Source organism: Thunnus maccoyii, chromosome 6 (assembly GCF_910596095.1).
Source record: "Thunnus maccoyii chromosome 6, fThuMac1.1, whole genome shotgun sequence".
Taxonomy (NCBI): domain Eukaryota; kingdom Metazoa; phylum Chordata; class Actinopteri; order Scombriformes; family Scombridae; genus Thunnus; species Thunnus maccoyii.
The window spans coordinates 4,805,450-4,829,092 of NC_056538.1; the positions used below are offsets into that span (position 1 = coordinate 4,805,450).

Below are 23,643 nucleotides of genomic sequence, written 5' to 3' on the forward strand. Positions count from 1 at the left end.
GCATGAGATTGCACAAGTTTAAAAGATATTCAGTTTTGGCAGAACATATTCACTGTCAGTGGTTGCACTCCAAAAATATCAGTGTGTCTTTAAACACTGATACTGATAGAACTCCACTACACATACACGTACACAAAGACAGTATATTGATGCGTGCCAGTTTCATATCTGCACAGTCGCAGAGGGGAACATTTGTTTATTGTCTGGAGTCTCTGGCTCCTTGTGTGATGATATTTAATGAAAGTCATTAGTCTGTTTTACACGGAGACGAGGTGTAATTCATTTCAGAGGAATTGTTACAGCCCTCGACAGACACGGCGAGCATCTCATATTAATCTGCTCTTCTTGAAGTCATTCACCCTGAAATGTGATTTGATAAACATGATTGATTTCTGCAGATGTAAGCAGGTGTCTGTCTGCTCTCAAGTGTCAAAGGCAGACTCTACTGGTATTAATCATCCAGTCCATAAATTCCATTGTTCTTGACAGAAAGAGGGGTGTGTGTGTGTATGTTTGTGTGTGAGGAGAGAGTTTGTCTGCAGGAGGAGGAAGTCTTTTTTCTAGCTTGACATTCACAGCCTTACCTTCTCTGTAACTCTGAATCCCTACAGATGATATAAAACAAACAAACAAGATAAAAAGCATCTCCTTTCTGCCTCACCTTCATCTATGTGGCAAAATCAACTCTACCTCAACGCTCAGACTCACCATCTTCAAAATCTCTATTCTACACTCACACAATAGTTATTTTAACATCTCATTCCTCTTAACTTTGTAGTGTGAATATCTTTACCCGTATGTTGCTTTTCATTCAAGTTTTTAAATGTGCAGATAACAAAATATGAGCAAAAGAAACAAGACTGAGACTGCTAACGTCATTATGCTAACATACTCAAAGCGTCAAAGCTAACATGCTGGTGTTTAACAGGCATAATGTTTAGCATGTTAGCATGCTAACATTTGCTAATAAGAACTAAACATATACCAAAGTATTAGACAAAAGTTAAGTAAGTTACATTTTTTCCCGCTAACACTAGATTAAAAGAATCCAAAAGATGCTAGTGAATCTCCCGACTTTCCCTCCACCACCACTAGCAGTTCAAATTTTTGAAGTATCGCAACATCTACCAGATGGATTGGCCCAAAATTTGGTACAGACATTAACGTTCCCTGCAGAATAAATTGTTGGTGATGACATAAAATCTCACAATAGGCTTCACATGTTGACGTCCTCAGACACACGAAGAGAAAAAACTATGTAATACTGCCACTTTAATGCTTTAAACACTTTAATGCTCACATCATATTAAAACTCCTTTGGTGATGGTTACCAAAGACCTTTACTCAGACACCACTCTGGCCAATTTTTACATTTTACTTCACCAGAACGGCTAAGATCAAAAACAGACAGTGGACCTTAACTCTTAACTCTTTAGTGTTATGGAAAAACAAGTGAAAAATGTGTATGGCAAAGTCCACTTTTGTTTTCAGTGTGTTTGATTTCAGCATGTTTCTTTGTGATTTCTGTGAGCAGATCATTCCTGGTGATCTGCCGTATTAAATAACAACTTACTGAGTGCGGACAAAGGCCACATGCATGAAAAGATACAGAATGCTATGGTTTGAGTTCTCGAGTTACAGATTTTCCATATGTGAAAGCGAGAGAAGTCTATTCAGGGAAAACCCCTGTAATGTATGTGTGCATGTGTGCGTGTGTGTAAAATGCCTTTTTGTCCTCTGATTGCAGGATCTGTAGGCAGGAACCTGGCCAACAAACCCAATGTGTATGTATCCAGCAGTGCTGGAGCCCGGTGGAGAGAGGTCAGTGCAAAATCTGACACAGATGACAAGAAAAACACAGCTTGTAAAACCGAGTCCCAAGCAGCTTTTCTATCAATTTAAACATGCCACAGTGAATTTCATTCCAGTGCCTGTAAATGTAGCCAAGCATGATGGACTTATCTGCACTATGTGACCTTCTCTGTAGTTGTAAAAACAGGCCCAGAAATAACTAAATATGATCATCAGTTCAGTCTGTAGTTTCTATGGTTTATTGACTTGTAATTATTATTTGAAACACAGACCATGTTACATTGAAACAGTTGTTGCAGGGCAATGAATGTGCCTCAAAGATTGTGCTACTAAACCTTTACAAAGGTGGTGGTTTTTAAAGCTGCATTGATTGATTTTTGGGCTCTTGAGGGCAGCAGAACAAGCTGGACTCAACATCTGACATATCACCTTTATAAAGTTGTTTTGGTGGAAATGTTAGACAACAGTTGCCTATTTGCATGAATGTAAGTACATCGACTCCTGTGGATCATATCTGTCTCTTTAGCTGCTAAATGCTCCACTGTGTTCACCAGCTAGTTGCTAACTAAAATGTTGATTAATGCAGCTTTAGATTATTTTAAAGAGGCCATATTATGCCCCTTTTCCACAAGCTAACACAGTTCCCTGGGGTCTTAATAAAATGTACTTGACATGCTTTGGTCAAAATACCACATGGATCAAGCACCACAGCAGCCTTCTCATCCTGTCTGAACAGCCCTGTTCAAAAAGGCTGGTTTGAGTGTAAATAAACTTGGATTTTGCTGTGATTTAATTGCAATAAATGGATCAAAAGGATGCCAAAATAACTACATCAAGATGTCGATTTGTAAAAAGCTTGAATTCATCTTTTGTCTGATCTGATCACACAACAACAAGCAAACAACTGTTAAAATGCTTATTTTCTGAATGGAGTTCAGGTCGATCAGAGCTATACTAACATTGTAGCTGCTCCATCCACACTCAAAATAACGTCATCTAAAGGCATAAATACAGCAGCGACAAGATGTTTATTACTGATGACAGCAGCTGAGGTGGTGGCAGCGGCTCTGTCCTCTGGTCCAATGACTGTTACTTAGAGACTGTGCTGCTGTGTGTGCGATGTGAACCATTGTGCGGCACGTGTATAAATTTGACTGGCAAAAAAACAGATATATGAGACTGGCAGAGGCCGGTCAACGGTCATCAGCTGAAAACCGTCCATTTATGATCGGTACATCTCTACTCCTATCTAATCAACACGCTCTCCTTCCTTAATTGATATTCCATTGGTTTACTCACTGCAGCATCCTGTTTCAACAGGAACTGTATCACATAAAAAATAAAGGTACCATTTCATGAGGTCATTAAGATGTTTTTAGACTTCCTCCAATTAAATTGAAGCTTGCATTCACCAACGAGCTGAATCATCTTTTGCACAGTTTGTTCTGATAGTTCACTGACGATGCTTCCTGTACTCCAGGCATTGGCAGGCCCTCATTTCTACACATGGGGTGACCACGGTGGTATCCTGATGGCTATCGCACAAGGAGGCGCCACCACGCATCTCAAGTAAGTCCAAGTGACCTGATTGAATGCTCCTCCAGGACAGGAAATAAATCTTGATTTAAGCTTAGAAGCTAAATCTGTCATTCAGTTGGTTCCACCTTAACAAAATAGCCTCAGACATAAAACCCAGAGAGGCTTTTGACTGGAAGGTTTCCATTTGAAATCACCAAACAACATGAGGAAATCTGCAGAGTGGAGCACATAAATGCTACCTGCCCCAGTGGATGTGGCCATTAGTCAGCAGGAGCAGATTGTGTGAATGTGAAGCAGCTTGTTTTGTTGGGGAAAAAGCAAATAAACCTTCCCTCAGTAGACACCTCTGTGCCAACCGCAACAATACAAACCACTCATATACATGTACCGTATTATAAAGAAAGTAAAGAATTCAACTCTTATCCTGGTGACTCAGTAATCTGGTTTTCACTCGAGGCTTGATCCCATATAATTCCTACACTGTAGTGTTTTTTCAGATGTCCTTATCTTTCCTCTTGCTGTTGCCCAATCACAGAATTACTGGCTAGACGAAAGGACATTCTAGTAACTGTTTTAACGAAAGGGAACAGTTAGACAAATCCAAGTTGGATGGCTAAAAAGTTGTTCATGTCCTTATCAGGTTCAGCACCAACGAAGGTGAGACATGGACCGACTTTCAGTTCTCAGACAGGGAGGTGTACGTTTACCAGCTGCTGACAGAGCCCGGGGAGAAGAGTACCATCTTCACCATCTTTGGCTCGTATGCCGACCAGAGACACAGCTGGCTCATCCTGCAGGTCAACACCTCCGATGTTCTGGGTAGGTTGTTAAGCGAGAAGGAAGTTCAGAGGGTACAAGAGGAGTAGAGAGCTTTTAACTGATGGACCAAGTTAGAGATCCTCAGCGCTTAGCAACAACAGCTCACAATAGTTATTTATATGTTCATAGCTCAGCTGCATTTCTCAACAGAAGGTCTCATCCATGTGGAGTTTCTATATTTTGAGCTGATTATTTATCATTGCTACATTAATATAGTGTTATATAGTTAACTTATATAACTTGCATAATTAGTAATAATAGTATGTGGCTAATTTGCATTTCATGGTAAAACATTTGTAAGATTTTACTCAACCTATTAACTAAATTAAGTCACATTAGACATTAGCTACTGTTGCTAAAAAGCTTGTTGGCCTTTTAGCAACAGTAGCTAACAAAACCTAAAAGCAGCAGTTTGTTGGGGTTAACTGAGATGACTATTATTAGTTAGCTACACCTAACTTTGAGAAGACACTACCACTAAATGAACAACAGTTTACTGAATCACTGAATCACATAAACTCAGGAATTAATGTCTTTTTTTAGAGCATATCATTAGCTTAGCATGTAGGGTTGTAGCATCCACCAGTAATTATACAGAAATGTGTGGTCATGTAAAAAAAGTAAATGAAGCTAAAAATAATTTAAAAAAAATACAAGGAGACTGCTTTACCAAAGATTAAAGTTGTATAATCAAAATAGCCTGTTTGTTATAAGGTTCTTAAGTAGGCTAAGTGTCAGATTTGTACTGCAGAGGCTAAGTGTCATGCTAAGTAAGAACATACTTGAGTAAAAGGTAGAAACTCATTGAGATGTAGAAGCACACAAACAAGCTAGCTACATTAATTAAATGAGTCACAATAAATATAATTACCTCACATTTGGCAGTCATGGTTGTCAGTATGATGGGAGTGTAATGGAGAATTTGCTGTGTACAAATTATGGCTGAATATTTAATAATGAGGCTAGAAGAGGAGAGAATGTATTCTCAGGTGTTTTCAAAAGTTGTGAACCTGTTTATTAAAGCTGCCAGATGGAGTGTTTCATCACTTTAAATTCAGCTAAAAGCTTAGAGGAGAAATAATTGGAGGGAAAATTGACAAATAGACCACCAGGAACATTAGCAAGTAGCTTTTAGTTCCACGTCACTGTCAAATATCTGTGATGTTTCTTTTCTTTTTTCTCCTTCAGGTGTGCCCTGTTCTGAGGCTGACTACAAGCGCTGGTCTCCGTCAGATGAACATGGAAATGAGTGTCTGTTGGGCAGAGAGATAACGTTTAAGAGACGAACTCCTCATGCGACATGTTTCAACGGAGAGGACTTTGACCGGCCCGTCACCATCTCTAACTGCTCCTGCACACGCCAGGACTATGAATGGTGAGGGACCCACACATGCACAAAACATTCAATTTACATCACCATAATAGCAAAAATGTTTATATCTAAATTCAGAAATACCTCACTTATGTTATGAATATATTCAGTATTTGATGTTCTTTTGCTGTGACACTGTAGATGAAGCTCAGGTGTGTCCTATTTCATTTCATTATACATGAGATGTCTCCTGAACTGCTTTGGAGTCCCCCTGTAACAAATTAATTTGATTGGAAAATATGTATTTTTTATCTTTTTAACACAAAACTAATTGTGACCCAACAAGACTAGTCTACAGCCATGCTAGCAGCTTTGTCAAGGTATACTTGGACACAGTGGTGCTCTGAGCTAAATGCTAATGTCAGCATGCTCATGTGAGAAAGCTAATATGTTGATGCTAAGAAGGTATTAGGTTAACCATCTTAATTTAAAGTGTTAGCATGCTAACATTTGCTAATTAGCACTGAACGCAAAGTATAGCAGAGGCTGAAAGGAATGTGATTAGTTTAGCAGGTATTTGTTCATAAACCAAATGTTAACTTAGCGTGTGCCTAATTTCATGATAATCCATTCAATAGTTGTCGAGGCATTTTACTCTGAACTATAAATGTCAACATAGTAGAGCTACAGGAGAAGTTAGGGCATCACCAGTCTGGGGTATTTATCCTCTGGCAGCCACAAATGTACACAAAATGTGCACAAAAATCCATGGCAATCCATCTAGTAGTTGTTAAGATATTTCAGTCTGTAGTGTAAGTTCAACTGTTAAATGGGTTAATAGCTCTTCAAGACAAAGCAGATACTCCCACACTGTCATAAAAGTTTAAAATTTCAATCTATATTTATTATCTTTAGTGTAGGTAGCTGTCATATCTGCAGTAGATGATACTGACTGGCTGATACCTGACTCTTAATTAAATTTCATTTCTGGCAAACCAACACATTGGTCTAAGCCCACTCTGCACATTTTTACTGCTCCTGGAGCTCCCATCACAACTCATAATGAGTCTGTTTTAAAATGCAGATCAGGTGCTGCCATTAATCAGAAGAGGGCAGAAGCTAACTGGCTTTTTTTTTTTCTTCTCCCAACCTGTCTTCCTTCTCGCAGTGACTACGGCTTCAAGCTGAGTGAAGACTTAGCTCTGCAGGTGTGTGTGCCTGACCCTGAGTTCTTAGGTGACCTCTATGCTCCTCCAGTACCATGTCCTGTCGGCACCACCTACCGCCGCAGCAAAGGGTAAACTGCTATTATCTGACTTTACAGTGCAGAAATGCAGCCTGGGATTTTTTTGTGTGGTTTATTAGCATAATGTCAGCATCTGCAGCACTAATGTATTCAGATTTACATGCATTTTTCTTATGGTAAGCTTATGGTTTGCTTTTTTTCTTGGTTGAACTTATGTCAGTCAGGCTTTGTCAAATATTTTCATGTTATAGACCTCTAAACTGCTATACAGTGGGCCCCATAACTCTATCAAATCTAGTCCCATGGACCAGTTGTGTGGAAATTTTAGTTTCTATATTTTTATTTATTTTTGTTCTTAACTAATCTGTAGAATTAGTACATCAACCATAGCAAGATAACAAAGGTAATTATTAAACTTAATAAATCTAATCTAAATCTAAATAAATGTAATTTTAAAAGAGCTCAAATACATGAGCTGAACCCTCTGAACCAGGTGCTTATAACATAATAATTATGACCTACAGTCATCAGCTTTTATTATTTTAATCAGTGTTCATTACTTGAGAATTCCTCAGAGTGCAAACCAGCCTGTCTTCTGTTTGGTTGAGAAGCTACTGTAAGAATTGATGTTGCTGTCATTATACCAGTTTGGTGAGAGCACCACCAAGTGTCCAACGGAGGAAAACTCATGATTTTTTTCCTTCCTTCTGCAGCTACAGGAAGGTACCAGGAGACAGCTGTAGTGGAGGAGATGTGGAGTCCAGACTGGATGGAGAGATCCTGCCCTGTCCTGTTGGAGGTAAACCTACACTTCATTAAATCATTAAAGAATACATTTGATTTCCACTTTTAACACTGCATGTTACAGTATGTCTCAGAAATTGTTTTTAATATTCTGTGATATTGAGATATTAATATTAGCTTTTACTGCTTAGCCTGTGTACTTATGTAGACTGAATGTGTAGTTGTGCAGTGGAGTCTACTAAAAAGGATAGTCCTTTTTGCTAAAATCAAGCATTTGGGGGTATACATCATATGCATCTGAGTGAGATTTAGTGTTGATGTGTTTTTTAGTTGTTTAGAGACTGGAATACCTGATGGCTGCTCAGCCACACACCCTAAACATCCAAAAACATGCCTCAAATTACTTCCTGAAGAAATGGATTTCATCATACTGTCATATAATAACAGAGTTATAGAATGCACCAAAAACACTGTAGTGGAGAATCAAGCTGAAATTGGAATGGAGTTAGTTTGAATTTTGTTCATTTGTACATTTTAAATTCAAACATATGATAAGAGTAACATGAAAAGTATTGTGCAGGAGGAAAAAGCCCCAAAATGGCTTATACATTACTTCTACCTCAAGACAAAGATATACTTCATAAAGGTTCTATAACATGAAAAGTATCACAAAATTATAAAACAGATTCTTTTTAGCAACACCATCACTTTGGTCCAGACTGAAATATCTGGACAACTGTCGTATGGATTTAAATGTTATACAGATATTCATGACCTGCTGAGCATGAAGCCTGCTGACTTGTGATCCCCTGACTTTCTTTCCTTCTTCTGTCTTCTGTGTTCTTGCAGAGAGTAACGAGTTCATCTTGTATGCGGTGAGAAGCTCCATCCACCGCTACGACCTGGCCACAGGCACCGACCAGGCCCTGCCTCTGGCTGGCCTCAGGCAGGCTGTGGCTCTGGACTTTGACTATGACAGGAACTGTCTCTACTGGGCTGACATCTCACTGGACACCATACAGGTTAGTGAGTAATTCCTCTTGGACACAGCCAAATAAACAGTCGGGTGCTTTGAGAGATTGTTTACAGTGTCTGAACACAAATGAAGCAGGGCTTGTTAATGTGAGTGCACGACTCAAGAGGAGCTTGTTTATCGGACACATTGTTGCTAAAGTTTTTGCTCAATTGTGAAATAAACATAACAGCTCAGCGTTAAGCACCACAGAAGTCTCATTTTTCAAAAAATGTTTATTTGCCTGACTCTTTCTCTCTCTCTCTCCTGCAGCGTCTGTGTCTGAACGGCAGCACAGGGCAGGAGGTCGTTGTGAGGAAAGACCTGCAGAACGTGGAGGCTCTGACCTTTGACCCCATCAGTAGACTGCTCTACTGGGTTGACGCTGGAGCGCAAAAGATTGAGGTATAGAAGAGAACTTATACATCACTCAGTAGTGTGTGTGAAGCATGCTCGTTAGCTGTCGGAAGCTAGCATGTTGGAAGCTGATGGTGTTAGCTGGTGATATTACAGACAGAGGTGTAGGCTGTGTAGCTGAAGAAGATTGTTTGGTTTATTTATAAGTCTAGTGGAACCAGATTTACAGTGATGGTGGTGAGACTACTGAGTGGGCCATGGCATTCAGTTGAAGTTGCCTGTCAAGCCAGTCAGGCCAGCCTATGTAGGTTAGCATACACAGATACAATATAGAGGTAAGACCAGGTCAAGTTGCCAAGAATCTGCTTGGGTGAGGATAGGATCCAAAGGCAGATAAAGGTATGTTAGGTGAGGGATACAGAATGGTGTCACCTCTCATAGTATAGACAGCACAGCCTGATACCCACTGCGGGGCCTAATGATTGGTCGAAATATAATTTCACATGAATACTGGGCTTCCATAGGAATGCTCACCCAATGTTTGGCAGACTTCACTGTGTACTGATAACTGAACATGGAGTGTGTAAGACTCGGAGTACTACCAATCCAGATGTGTTTACTGCTGTGGACACATCTATTGCTAAATGTAAAAACTACGGTATTGCAAATACTAACATACCCATGTTTTGTAATGTGTTTGTGTGTTGGAGACATCTGCTTCTTAAAATACATTACTGTTTGTTCTAAAACTTTAAGATTCTTAATCTACAGTTTTTCACAGAAATCTATAATCTGTTAAATCTGAAATTGTCACATTTTTATTCATGTCTTGATTTTTTTTTTAATTTGTTCACTTTTTACGCGATTAAAAAGGTTCTAAAAAGTCTTAAATTGAACTTGATGAATAATGCCTATGATGTCTTATGAAACATTTCACTGTTGTGTTTGAAGGTTTCTAACCCCGACGGGGACCTGCGTCACACCCTGCTCAACTCCTCTATCCTGGAACATCCCCGAGCTCTTGTTCTACTGCCTGAAGAGAGGTAACTCCTGCACACACACACACACACACACACACACACACACACACACACACACACACACACACATATTTGTAAGTCTATTCCTGTGTCATCATCATCATTGCATCACCAAAAAATAAAACACAGGATTGAAACCTGCTATCACTCCAAAATTGGTTGACTGGTCTTTTATTAAGCAAAACAATATTTTAAAAAAACACTAAAATTAAGTTCATGCTTTCTGAGGCTATTAAAGGTTTGAATACATCAGTACTTTTTGAGATCATGTAATTACAATGAATTTAAAAAGTACAAAATGCAATTTTTTTAAAAAACTAAAAGCCAAACAAGAAATAAAAGTTCACTTGTGCGGATGTATCATTCACATGGATGTGGTCAGAAAATGATGGATTGAGGCTTTAAACCTAAACCTCCAGTAATTGTAACGTTAACTCTCAAACACCCATATGAGGAAGTGATGACCAGACAATCTGTCCACAATGAGCTGAATTCTGAGAAACTCCTAAAGTCCACACCCAAATGCACCACAAAAGATTTGGTTCCTCTTCTGCAAACTTTTTTCCGCTTTTATTTAAGATGAGGTCAGCTAATCAACATTACCACAATGTTATATTCATTTTTTCCTTAGTTAAATTTGTTTTTCCCCTACTCCCTTTTGTCTGGGTAAGAATATAAGTCTATTTCTGCCTTAATGCACTCGCTTCTGCTTTCTCTCCTGTCTGTTATCCTGTCTTCTAGGCCATTTTACAGCCACGTCCTCTGCATGGAGGCATCAGTGTCTCCTAACCTAATTTGTGAACTGAAAAAATCCACGATTGATGTACAATATCATACATTCATCCAGTATATCTTAACAGATTTCCACCCATCTATAAAAAAAATTTTAATTCAAAAATATTTTTTTCTTAGTCCTATTTGTTGTTTTTTGTTCAAATGTACCTAAAATAGGATGTTTAGCTCATCAAATTGTGATTTTGGTCCCATACCAATAATAAAACAGTACAGTGATTTTAGATTAAGTGTGAATTTAGTGAAAAAATTCCTGTTAAATTCATCCTTTATCCCTCCACAAATGTCCCGCAGTCTGATGTTCTGGACTGACTGGGGAGACCGAGCAGCCGGTGTTTACCGGAGCTACATGGATGGAACCAACGTGTCCTGCATTGTGTCGGAGGGCGTCCGCTGGCCCAATGGGATCACAGCTGACGACCACTGGCTGTACTGGACCGAAGCCTACAGCGACCGCATTGAGAGGGCCGACTTCACCGGGGGCCAGCGGAGCGTTCTCATGGAGGGGCTGCCCCACCCGTACGCCATTGCTGTCTTCAAGGTGAGACCATATATTTACCTGTCTTCACATTTTCCTCCGGTCTCCTATATGGAAAAAGGTGGATTACATTTTGAAGTATGTTGAATGTGCAATTCCTTCCTAAGAATCTGTTTTCACAAGCTTTTGTTGTACGCTGCTTTAAGAACGACCTGTACTGGGACGACTGGTCCAGAATGGGGATCTTTAAAGCTCCAAAAGCTGGCTCCCAGAACAATGAGCTGATTGTTGGCAGGCTGTCTGGAGTCATGGACCTTAAGATCTTCTATAAAGGGAAGAACAGAGGTGAGGAACAGAGATTGCAGGTAACAGAATACCTGCAAATAGTACTGTTTGGAGTATCAAAACTGTAAATGAACACTTAACTATGATCAAACTGATGTCTTGAACTGTCTTCCACCAGGCCATAACGCCTGTGCCGACCAGCCATGCAGCCTGCTGTGTCTGCCTCAGCCTGGACACCGGCACACCTGCGTTTGCCCAGACGGCACCCCGACTATAACCATGCCCAACGGAGAGCTGCAGTGCCAGTGTCCTACCGGATACCAGCTCCAAAACAACACTTGTGTCAAGACTGGTGAGGCGAAAGTACACACTGTAGAATAATGATGATCTAGTGCTGTAAGATATATGATCTTTATCTCAGAGGGGGGACTACCTGATTCATTAGTGGTTCATGTGATCTTTCTTTTCCTCCAATCAGAGCACAGCTGTTTGCCTAACCAGTACCGCTGCTCCAACGGCCGCTGCATCAGCAGCATCTGGAAGTGTGACAGCGACAACGACTGTGGAGACATGAGTGATGAACAGGAGTGTCGTGAGTTTTCATCCGTATCACTCCTCTCACAATGTAGATGCATCAAGAAGCTGTTGCTATACATTAAAAAAACCAAAAACTGCACACTCTTATTTGTGCCTGTTGGTGTCCTCAGCCACTACGACCTGTGACCCATCCAACCAGTTTCGCTGCGTGGCTTCAGGTTCCTGCATCCCCCTGGCCTTCAAATGTGACCACGAAGACGACTGTGGAGACAACAGTGATGAGGAGCACTGTGGTAAGATGTGCCGCCGCTTATCTTCTAAACCCCAGCGAATGTTTGGAGAGAATATTGCATAATAATTCTGATTAATTTCAACCTGATGTATTTCCCATAAATATGGCCATGTGACTAATGAGAGTCAGACGTCATGTTAATGCTGCACCAATCAGATTCATCATAGAGATTCACAGAGACAAGGACTCATGCAATATTTTGCGTGTGGGGGAAGGCTACTGAGCCTCCTTACAGCTTTGCAAATAAGCGTGATTTTTACATGAATCATTTCAAAGATTTGACATTTCAGACTGAAAGTATTAACACAGAAACTAGCCACCGAGGATAGCCATTATGGCTAACTGCATAGGAACCCATATCCAGGGTAACTTGCTTCTATAACTACAACTTGTCTCTATAACGAAGCTGGTGATCGCCAAGTTAGCACGACTCACAGAGTCACAACAGCCATGTTTATGGGAAATGTGTCAGATTGAAGTAAAGCAGAATTTTCCTTTAATGCTGACAAATGTACACTTTGTTCACATGAAGTTGTACAGATAAGAATAAGCAATAAAAGTGAAGGGCAAGATGCATTTAATTAAGACAATTCCATCCAAAACTTAAAACAAAATAAAAAAACTAAAGAAGTTAAACTAAAAGGCGTTTTAAGAAAAGCTGTGAAAGATAAAAAGTGATGGTCAGTAATATGAGGCTTAATTAATGTGTTATGATCTGTACATTTGACACCATGGACAATCCCTTGGCAGCTTTCTCACTGCGCTTCAGGAGCGCTGGGAGGTACTCAAAAACCCCAAAATTATAATAATCTTAGTGAGAGGAAATAAAAGTGTAAATGACCATTATGTCAGCTAAACATAGGTTCAATTTTCTCAGAAACTCAACTGCAGAAAGCACATGTACACAGTCTTTTTAACTTACTGTCAGATAATGCTCCAAAGATCTAAGGAACTGCATCATTTTAGGCCGTCGCCCTGAGCACTGTGGATAATAGCCAGGGACACTGTAAATAGCAGAAATTCAATAGCAGAAAGTGGAGGTCCCTGTGAGTCAGCACAGGTCATTTCTAGCTTACCACAGTAATATTTGGTTGTCACAATATATTTTAAGAAGAGACTTAGAGTCTACAGCTGTGGCTCTGTGTGGCTGTACTTGAGCTAAATGCTCACATCAGCATGCTAACATGCTCACAGAGAGGAAAAGCGAGAGATTCACCAATGTGTTTACAATGTGTCCTCTGGGGACCTTGAATATCTGTTGTAAATTTCATGGCCATCCATCTGATAGTTGTGGAGATATTTCAGTCTTGACCAAGTAGTGGAGAGATGTCCAGACATTGCCATCCCTAGAGCCACGTTGCTAACATTAAAAATATACACAACAAAGGGATGTGTTAGTTTGGTACCGTGTAGATTTCGTGTGTGACATTTATTGGAATCTAAAACACAATCTGAAACTAATGTATAATGTTAAAAGAAATCCGTATTAAAATGTCTGTGGCTCTAACAACTCTTTATACTTTTATACTTTACTTTGTTTTTTGCAAACACTAACTGTATTGTTGATGTGTTTCTCAAGAGTCTCACCAATGTGGTCCCGGAGAGTTTACATGTGCAAGAGGTGTCTGTATCCGTGAAGCGTGGCGCTGTGATGGAGACAATGACTGCAGAGACTGGTCGGATGAGGCCAACTGCACAGGTAACAACTGTGTTAATGACTGTGTGATACACTATGTAAAACACTGTGGAGTACAGATACAAGATACTGTATGTCCCACTGGAATTATACTGTAATCTCATAAGATTTAAGAGGTAACCGCTGCATTATATGTCAGCACAGAAATGACACAATTGTATCATGATTTATGTACGTACTGTAATGCAGCTCCACAATCTTGAACATGATTATCAATGGTAAAGATTTATATTATATTTGCCCAGTCTTTATCAGCATGAAGTGTGTGATGCAGTTAGAATCATTTTAGATTAGCACTTCTCTCTCCCTACTGTCAGCCTCTCCAACTCTGTGTTTGTTCCTAGTGGGCCACCATACATGTGAGGCCAGTAGTTTCCAGTGCCACACAGGTCACTGCATACCGCAGCGCTGGATGTGTGACGGCGATGACGACTGCCAGGATGACTCGGATGAAGATCCTCGATATTGCGGTAACTCTAAAAATTCCCGAACATTTACTTAGATCTCATTGTAATAAAAAACTCAACCAACCAGTTAAGCTGAATGTAGTCCTGGTTAAAGTACTGAATTATCTAGTTTACAATCCTCTTATCAGATATGAGCGCAGTGTGAAATCTACACTTGGCCTTGTATCATTATTGGACATGGTAGTATGCATGCTGTTTATTATCATGCATTCACACACTGCATAGGTGGTGATTTGACACTCTTGTGGGCTAAAAGAAAAGGACTGTCAAAAAAAAAAGTAGACCCCATGGAACCATATATTAGACTTACTGTCTAGTGTAAGTATTGTTATCAGACTATTTGGTAATAAGACATTGGGCCTCATGGAAGAACTTTTTCATATTCTTATCCTTAACCTCTCTTTCTTTTTTTCAGGTTGGTTTGCTCAGTTTCTCTTAATTTAATAAACTTGTCATAAATTGCTCATTTCAGGCTGATGAATGTCACCTGTTTATGAGATTTTATTAAATAAAATATGCTGAAATATACCAATAAAATATTTTAAAAAATATATAAAAAGCAGCATTTCTCTGTCATCAGTGATGTGTTATTGACATTGTTCTACATGTTTCCAGAGGGAACTCGATGCAAAGGCTTCCTCTGCTCCAATGACACCTGCCTGCCAGCCACCGCCCACTGTAACGGCATCCAGGAGTGTCCAGACGGTGCTGATGAGCACAACTGTGGTGAGTGACGCAGTGAAAGTACCAGAATGCACAGTAACAAGTACCAACTTCTGTATATATATATATATGTACAGTTGTCTTCAAAATAATAGCAGTCCCACATCACTAGCAAGATAAATCACTGTATTTGTGAGAATTTGAACTTCTACACTGCAAGTAAGTTTCTAGAAGGTTTAGTAAAGGTAAAGAAAACCAACAGCCCCAACAGGCATGACGTGCATTTACTGAAAGGGGCGTGTTCAAAAAAACAGCAGTGCCGAGTTCAATTAGTGAGGTCATTGATTATGTGAAAAAAATAGGTGTTTAACAGGCGGCCCTTATTTAAGGATCAAGGCAACTGACGCTGCATATGCTGGCTGTGCATTTGTCCTTGATTAACAGAGTAAAATGGGTCGTTCAAGACACTGTTCAGAAGAAGAGCGTTCTTTGATTAAGAAATTAATAAAAGAGGGGAAAACCTATAAAGAAGTGCAGAAAATGATAGGCTGTTCAGCCTGTGAGTACTGTAACAATCAGACGACATCTATGTGAAGCCAAGCTACCAGCAAGAAGCCCCCGCAAAGTCCCGTTGTTAAAAAAAAATACATGTGCTGAAGCGGTTACAATTTGCCAAAGAACACATTGACTGGCCTAAAAAGAAATGGCGTAATATTTTGTGGACTGATGAGAGTAAGATTGTTCTTTTCGGGTCTAAGGGCCACAGACAGTTTGTCAGATGTCCTGCAAACACTGAATTCAAGCCACAGTGCACAGTGAAGACGGTGAAGCATGGTGGTGCAAACATCATGATATGGGGATGTTTCTCGTACTATGGTGTTGGTCCTATTTATCGCATACCAGGGATCATGGATCAGTTTGAGTACATCAGAATACTGGAAGAAGTCATGTTGCCGTATGCTGAATAAGAAATGCCCTTGAAATGGGTGTTTCAACAAGACAATGACCCCAAACACACCAGCAAGCGAGCAAAATCATGGTTCCAGACAAACAGAATTCAAGTAATGGAGTGGCCAGCACAATCCCCGGACCTTAATCCCATAGAAAACTTGTGGGCTGACATAAAAAATGCTGTTCATGAGGCAAAACCAAGAAATGCAGAGGAATTGTGGAACGTAGTACAATTGTCCTGGGCTGCAATACCTGTTGACCGGTGCCAGAAGTTGGTCAACTCCATGTACCACAGATGTGAAGCAGTTATCAGAAATCGTGGTTATGCAACTAAATATTAGTTTATGATTCTCAGGAAAGTTGAATCTTCAAGCATTTCTTAGTTTATACAGTACATTTTTGAGTTTGTAAAGAAAGATGTCAACACTGCTATTTTTTTGAACATTATATTTCTTGACTTTCTGTAAAATATTATCAAATTCAATTGCTTTTTCTTGCTTTGAAATAGAATGTGCAGTGTCCCCAATGCATTTGTGTTTATTAAAATACAATTTATTTGAAGCATTTTGGGGTTTACTCACCTTTTTAAACACACTGCTATTATTATGAACATAACTGTATATATATATATATATCTAATAATGCGTCGCTCTGCATCTTGTTATTTCACCCGTAGATCCCCTGTGTACTCGCTACATGGAGTTTGTATGTAAGAACCGAGCCCAGTGTCTGTTTCAGTCCCTGGTTTGTGATGGGATCAAACACTGTGAAGACGGCTCTGACGAGGACGCTGAATATGCTGGATGTGGTGAGGAACACTCGCATGACTGCACTGTATCACTGTGTCGAAGCGCTCCATCGATTACATTTCTCTCTTATCCTTTAGTTCCTGGTCTTAGCGCTTTATGATGCTTAGAAAACTATAGAAAGATGTCATTCCGCAGAAAGTTTTAGGCTTGCAGGTGCCCTGCAGCGGTATCGCTCAAAACTGTAAATCAACCAACAAAGAGGTTTTTGAGATAAGAGGCGCTGACAGAACCCCACAGACGAAACACAGTTCACAAGAAAAGGAGTGTTTATTTTGGACTTTACCTGTTTCTCACACACCTGTGCACACTAACAGTGACTTATTAAGTCATTCTTGTGTGTCAACAGAGCATGGTGATGTGGATCTGTCATAGCAGAAACAACCTATAACGGCTGCTCCATTGGTGCCAAACTAGTTCTGTAATATCAGTTAGATCATGTTTATCTGTCATTCCTTTATGTGCTAAACCTAACGCCTCTGGATTCTAATCCGAAGCATATGAAACATTACACATCAGATCCTGTAGTTTATATCCTGTGTTTATGATACATATACGAGGGGAAAATCATAAAATGTTTGTGCCATTCGTACATTAAATAGAATATCGTATTATTTCTGATGGTTTAACGTCCCTGCCGGTTTTCTGTCAGCCACACCGTCTGAGTTTGGCAAAACGTGCGACAAATTCACCTTCCAGTGTGCCAACGGAGTGTGTGTGAGCTTGGAGTGGAAGTGTGACGGCATGGACGACTGTGGGGACTACTCTGATGAAGCCAACTGCGGTGAGGAGGAAGAGTACACACAGTAACACACACTTACTGTTAATTATTAAACTATGTGGGGGGGTGTAAACACACTGAATGATAGTGTTACTGTGCTTTTTGTTTTGACATATGAGGAAGAAGAGAAACGTTGAAACTTTTGCTCTGTGTGTCACAGCTGCTCCCACTGAGGTCCCAGGCTGCTCCAGGTATTTCCAGTACGAGTGTAGAAACGGACGTTGCATTCCAACTTGGTGGAAGTGTGACGGAGAGAACGACTGTGGGGACTGGTCTGATGAGGCCCAGTGTACAGGTACACTCACTGAATGTTATTTTGGCTTTCAGCAGCAACAGCACACTCTAGTTCACAATTATAACATTGCTTCTGATAATCAGCAACAGCAAACTCCCTCATTTTTCTTGCTTAGATATATTCTAACTTCCCTCATGGGACGTCCTAGAGGTCCAGTGAGCTAAGACACAATCAATGCTTTATGATGCTTAGAAAAAACTTCCCAATGTTTCCATATTTCTTTCATATCAAGATTTAATATGAATCTTCTCTCTTGCAGGTGGTGTTACTCCTCACACTGTGGCCCCTGGTCCCTCTACCTGTGCCCCCAACCGCTTCCACTGTGGCTCTGGAGCCTGTATCATCAACACCTGGGTGTGTGACGGCTACGCTGACTGTCCTGACGGCAGCGATGAGCTGGGATGTCCCACAGGTACAACCTATCTGTTGATTTCATAATGTGTTTTTTTTTTTTTTATTCCTTGGCGCCAGTGACAGCCGTGGACAGATATGATATCTCAGGAACACCGTAAGGGAATCTCTTCAAATTTGGCATAAACGTCCACTTGGACTTAAGAATGAACTGATTTGATTTTGGTGGTCAAAGGTCACTGTGACATCACAAAACATGTTTTTGGCTATAACTCAAGAATTCCTAACGCTAATTATGACAAAGTTTCACTCAAATGTCTTATAGGATAAAATGATGAAGCGATGACATTTTATATCCAAAAGGTCAAAGGTCAACTTCACTGTGACATCATAATGTTCTGCGAAAACACTTTTCTGGCCATTATTCAATACTCAGAAACAGAAGGGGAGATTGTGACTGAACTGTGGTGATTGTTTAGATCTTCTGTGCTGCCGGGTTGAAGATGTGTGAAGCATCCATGTTTTAGTATTTGTAGCTTCTTTGCAGCAACATCCATATCTGAAACGTTGGCAATGCATGTTGAACACATACAAAGAAAATACACTTGATACCTTTCATTAAATTCCTTCAAAGTCTTCACTACAAATATTATGAGTCTGGACAGACGTGGATGTAAACTGCAGCTTGACTGGTTAGCGGAGGCTTACAACCACGAGTTGTTATTTCTGGTTTTTCCAGAAAAGCATTACTGGTTCATTAATTAACAAGTAAGCGTATAACAGACATGCATGCTCAAGCAGTCTTAATGTTTGCTCTAGGTTTGTACATTCTCTTAAAGAGAACTAGAGAAAAGAGAAACACAAATAATAGATTTAAAATGAGAATCCCCACAGTAATAACATGTATCTCTCCGACAGCAGCTAATGGCTCTGTGACAGTGGCTCCAGAACCCACCCAGGCCCCGCCTCCCCCGCCATCCCCTGGCCGTTGCAGTCGGGGTCAGTTCCTGTGCCGCAAACCCCCCCACTGCATCCCTGACTGGCAGCGCTGCGACGGCCATCTCCACTGCCAGGACGGCTCTGATGAAGCCCACTGCCGTGAGTCTCTGCACACCGTACACCTGTGATACCACACAAGACAGGAGACAAGCAGAGCAAAGACTAAATGCAGAAAGATCTGCTCTGGTTTTGTTGGCTAACAGGCAAAATTGCAACATTATTAAAACATTTCATAAAATAAAATGTATGTCCTGATGACACAGGAGGCCCGTTATTTTGTACACACAGTAAAAAATCCAAATAGTTTCTTTTTCAAATCTTTTTTTTTTCTTCATTGTATACAGAAATGGTGGCCGTGTTGCATGTTCAGATGTAGGAAATGCAATAACAAAACCAATTGTCTAAAACCTTTTTTCTCTGCAGCCACCCGTGGGCCTCTGTTCTGTGTGAACGGGACTCGCTGTGCTGACGGTGAGGCCTGTGTGCTGGACAGCGAGAGGTGTGACGGCTTCCTGGACTGCTCCGACCACAGCGACGAGGACGACTGCACCTGTAGGTTCCCACTCTCACATAGAATTATCTAATGATTACAGAAGAGTTAGAATCTATTTACTTGATCATTTTAGCCCTTAAAAATTACAAGTGAGTCACCAGCTCTGTACTGTAGTTTGAAAGCAGTGCGATACTGCCACCTGCTGGTTGTTAGTGTTCATTTCAGGCTGTGTGTTATATACAATTCAACTGAGCCATCCAAATCTCCCCTTTCTCACAGTGGACACCCTAGCCTATAAAGTGCAGAACCTCCAGTGGACACCAGACTTCTTGGGTGCCATCACTCTGACATGGTCTCGTCCCAAAAACCTTCCTCCGGACTCCTGCTACTTCCTCATCTACTACAGGTGAGCCTGCACACCCACAGTAGTGTTTTACTGATAGATTGGGCAATGTCGATATCAGACCAGACACATTGCAGTTGTCCTACTGACACTGCAATACACAGTTGATATGATTATTATCAATAAAAAAAAGGTTTAGCTTTTCCATTCTGCCTAGAATATCATTCTGCGTAAAACAGAAATACACTTGGCACAGAGCCATATCAACACTCTGCTATCCTGATGTCTCTTATCTTTTGTTTTCAGGCTCGTGGGCACTCAGCAGTGGACGATCATGGACACTCACAGCAATAAGACCAGCTACAAACTCACCGTGCTGAAACCAGACACCACCTATCATGTCAAAGTGCTCACCCAGTGCCTCAGCAAGCTGCACAAGACCAACGAGGTGATCACAGTCAGGACGCCGGAGGGAGGTGAGTATCATAGGATCGACTTACAGGTTGATGCACTGATACTAAATAACATCAATGTTATCAACTCTCTAGACTTCACAAACTTGTTGTAAAACGCTTATTTCAGCCTGATGAATGTCTTTAAATTGTCACATAAAGTTACCTGTCCTGCTCCGTTTGTGGGCAAGTTTCATTCACAAAAATGTCACCAAAGAGTAAAAAGCAGAATTTGAAGTTGCGGAGCTTCAAGACCTGTTGTCAGACATGCAGAATCACTATATAGCGTGATTTAATTCCAGGTAGTATCAGAACATCAGCACATCATCATCATCATGATGTGCATTTATAATTTATAATATTTGTCTGTAAGCAAAGAGTAAGGTGAAATAGAGTGTACAAAAAACAGCTGAAATTCATCGAATATTAATTATTGTAGTGAAGTTATAGTGTGTTTAGCTAGTAAGAACACTGTGGGCTGCTTGTAAAGCATTTCATATTTTATTACCTATAGTCACTGCCTCATCCAAAACATATCATCCAATCTTCTCATTTGTATTGTGTGTGTGTGTGTGTGTGTGTGTGTGTGTGTGTGTGTGTGCTCTGCAGTGCCTGACCCCCCCAGGAACCTGCAGCTGTCTTGTGATAACGGTGAGGACGGGACGGTGGAAGTTTCCTGGAGCCCTCCTGACAAAGGACACGGCCTCATCAGAGAGTACATTGTGAGTTCATTTTCTCTGCGAAACATCAAGCAGCTCATTTTCAGGGCAGAAGAATTAAAGAAACAAACAAGAAACAGAAGAAGACTGGACTCCCTGCCAGTCTCCATGTCTTATTTTAACATTATTGGTTTCAGAATTGGAAATCATATTAATTACAAGAAAAAGCAGAAACGTTTTGTTCTTCCTCTGGTATAAGTTAAACTTTCATCCTGTTAATAGCAGATTGTTTAAAGAGAGAAAATCACTTAATGAATGTTTATCCTCCTTCAGTAAACAACAAGGATCATAGTCTAGATAATTATTCCACATAGAGTATGACAGTTACTTTGACAATGATGTGTTAGTAGTTAATATGTGTTAATATGTGACAAGTTTTATTGATACTTTATGATCAGTACTGTTTTATTACTGTGCAAAACAAAGAATACATTCAGAGCAGGATTAGATTTTTTTTATTTTATTTCTAGAGCAGCAACAGCAGTGTCATGTTATAAACTCAATAATATCTCCCTGGAAACAATTTTGCATTTTTGATTTTTAAGATATGTGGTTAAATAGCCTAAACAGTTACATACAGTCAGCTTTTGTTTTAGCAATAACATAACAATCTGCTGTTAGCCTAACGAACGAGCTATGGCTAAAACATAATGGCAGTGGATGGAAAACTGGGGGCAAAGTGATAAAATATTACTTAACTGCAAATATGCTTGTTAAGCAGATGTTTTAGTGCTTATTCTTATCAGCTTTTTGTTCATCAAGGTTTAATTGCACTTTCAGTAACAAACATAGTTGTTGTTAGCTTAAAACCAGTAAAATGTAGCATATCTTTCACTTCACATGGTCTCAGTGTCTACGCTGCCTCTCTGCGACTTTGTGTGTGTGTGTGTTTCATGTCAGGTTGAGTACAGTGAGCGAGGGGCTCTTGATTGGACGTCACAGAGAAGCACCACAACCAGCACTGAGGTGAAGGAGCTGCAACCAGAGACTCTGTACAGGTTCAGGGTAAGATACACACACACAAAGTATTCTTCGTGCCACTCACTTCACCATGGTGTTTCCCCACAATCAATGACAGTTATTATTCCAGGTGTGACATCATCATATTGAGCGTATTCAGTTTAAATGTTGATAGTTGCTCTGATGATATCTCTCAGGTGGCAGCAGTGACCAGTCGGGGTGTGGGGAACTGGACTGAGGTTAAATCCATCACCCCTCAGAAAGGTAAGATGATCTTCCCACAGTGTCACACTCACATGAAAGCCCACGCGCACACACACACACACACACACACACACACACACACACACACACACACACACACACAAACACTCCAGTTTGAAACGTTTTCCAAGACTGCCCCCTACTGCTGTTTACAAAGTATTGCAGGAGGAGGTTTAGAAGATTATTTTTGCAGCACAGTATAACTCTCTTCCACTTTGACCCGCTCCCTGTGCTGCAGCTCTGCCACCTCCCTCTGTGATCGCTGACAGCATCACCAGCGACTCCATGAGCCTCTCATTCAGCTTCAACTCCCAGTACGAGGTAAGAGCCTCTCTCAAAAACACATCTCTTGAGTTTATCTAAACAGCTAATATCTAAACATGACGGATGGGTCTCCTGTATATTTCTCTTTTTTGCAAGGTGAAACAGTACGTAGTGATTCTTTCCTGGCAGTTTGACACCCACGTGAAGGAGAACAAGAACTACACAGTCAGCAAGAAGATCCTCAAAGGTACAGTTTATGCGTGATGTGTCTCGAATTCAAGTGAGACGGACATTTATTCATCTGCAACTGTCACCGATCGTCACTTTAGCGGTAATTCGAGGTGTGTTGTCCATTTCTAGCTGTGAACCTGACAGCAGGGACGGTGTATGAGGTGGCAGTGTGGGCTCACACCAGTATAGGGGACAGTCCCACAGCCCTGTCCCATCATCAGACCATTGGCGTCCAGCCAGACCGGCCCCTCATCAAAGCCCGGGCCCTCAACCAGACCGCTGTGGACTGCAGCTGGACCATCACCGGGCCCCCTGCTGAGGTACAACACTCACCAGACACACACAGCTCACATTATTATGTCTTTATGATTCCTGGGCTACATGATGGCAGATCATTTGATGTTTGATTGATCAGTATGGACTTTCAGGGCAGATAACAATAATTAATAAGAAACTATTGTGACTGATACTGATATGATAAACAATAATTACAAGTGTCTGGAAAAATGTGAAGAGGACAATGAAGACTATTTTTCTAATTAGAAAGAATGTAACCATTTGTAGAATAAAGAGGACATTAATTTATTTAATTTTATTAATATGTAGACTTTACTTGAAGTCCTTCTACCTAGCGTTTCTAAGT

General features: G+C 40.5%; 1 protein-coding gene across 2 annotated transcripts in view; it reads left to right on the top strand.

The window, feature by feature from the left end:
• Positions 1 to 23,643, top strand: part of sorl1 (sortilin-related receptor, L(DLR class) A repeats containing) — a 95,935-nt gene that overhangs the window by 62,794 nt on the left and 9,498 nt on the right. The window contains exons 11-41 of one of the 2 annotated variants that reach the window (XM_042413562.1): positions 1,748 to 1,821; positions 3,293 to 3,381; positions 3,992 to 4,170; positions 5,359 to 5,545; positions 6,651 to 6,779; positions 7,442 to 7,527; positions 8,322 to 8,494; positions 8,758 to 8,889; positions 9,793 to 9,884; positions 10,968 to 11,214; positions 11,358 to 11,496; positions 11,615 to 11,788; positions 11,915 to 12,028; positions 12,144 to 12,266; positions 13,845 to 13,964; positions 14,306 to 14,431; positions 15,044 to 15,154; positions 16,719 to 16,850; positions 17,501 to 17,632; positions 17,790 to 17,924; positions 18,184 to 18,336; positions 19,194 to 19,373; positions 19,698 to 19,826; positions 20,047 to 20,173; positions 20,417 to 20,586; positions 21,172 to 21,284; positions 22,182 to 22,286; positions 22,439 to 22,505; positions 22,744 to 22,826; positions 22,926 to 23,016; positions 23,130 to 23,320. In XM_042413562.1, the coding sequence (XP_042269496.1) occupies positions 1,748 to 1,821; positions 3,293 to 3,381; positions 3,992 to 4,170; positions 5,359 to 5,545; positions 6,651 to 6,779; positions 7,442 to 7,527; positions 8,322 to 8,494; positions 8,758 to 8,889; positions 9,793 to 9,884; positions 10,968 to 11,214; positions 11,358 to 11,496; positions 11,615 to 11,788; positions 11,915 to 12,028; positions 12,144 to 12,266; positions 13,845 to 13,964; positions 14,306 to 14,431; positions 15,044 to 15,154; positions 16,719 to 16,850; positions 17,501 to 17,632; positions 17,790 to 17,924; positions 18,184 to 18,336; positions 19,194 to 19,373; positions 19,698 to 19,826; positions 20,047 to 20,173; positions 20,417 to 20,586; positions 21,172 to 21,284; positions 22,182 to 22,286; positions 22,439 to 22,505; positions 22,744 to 22,826; positions 22,926 to 23,016; positions 23,130 to 23,320 (4,103 nt within the window). The remainder of the gene's footprint in view (positions 1 to 1,747; positions 1,822 to 3,292; positions 3,382 to 3,991; positions 4,171 to 5,358; positions 5,546 to 6,650; positions 6,780 to 7,441; positions 7,528 to 8,321; positions 8,495 to 8,757; positions 8,890 to 9,792; positions 9,885 to 10,967; positions 11,215 to 11,357; positions 11,497 to 11,614; positions 11,789 to 11,914; positions 12,029 to 12,143; positions 12,267 to 13,844; positions 13,965 to 14,305; positions 14,432 to 15,043; positions 15,155 to 16,718; positions 16,851 to 17,500; positions 17,633 to 17,789; positions 17,925 to 18,183; positions 18,337 to 19,193; positions 19,374 to 19,697; positions 19,827 to 20,046; positions 20,174 to 20,416; positions 20,587 to 21,171; positions 21,285 to 22,181; positions 22,287 to 22,438; positions 22,506 to 22,743; positions 22,827 to 22,925; positions 23,017 to 23,129; positions 23,321 to 23,643) is intronic. The other variant, XM_042413563.1, reaches the window with a different exon arrangement.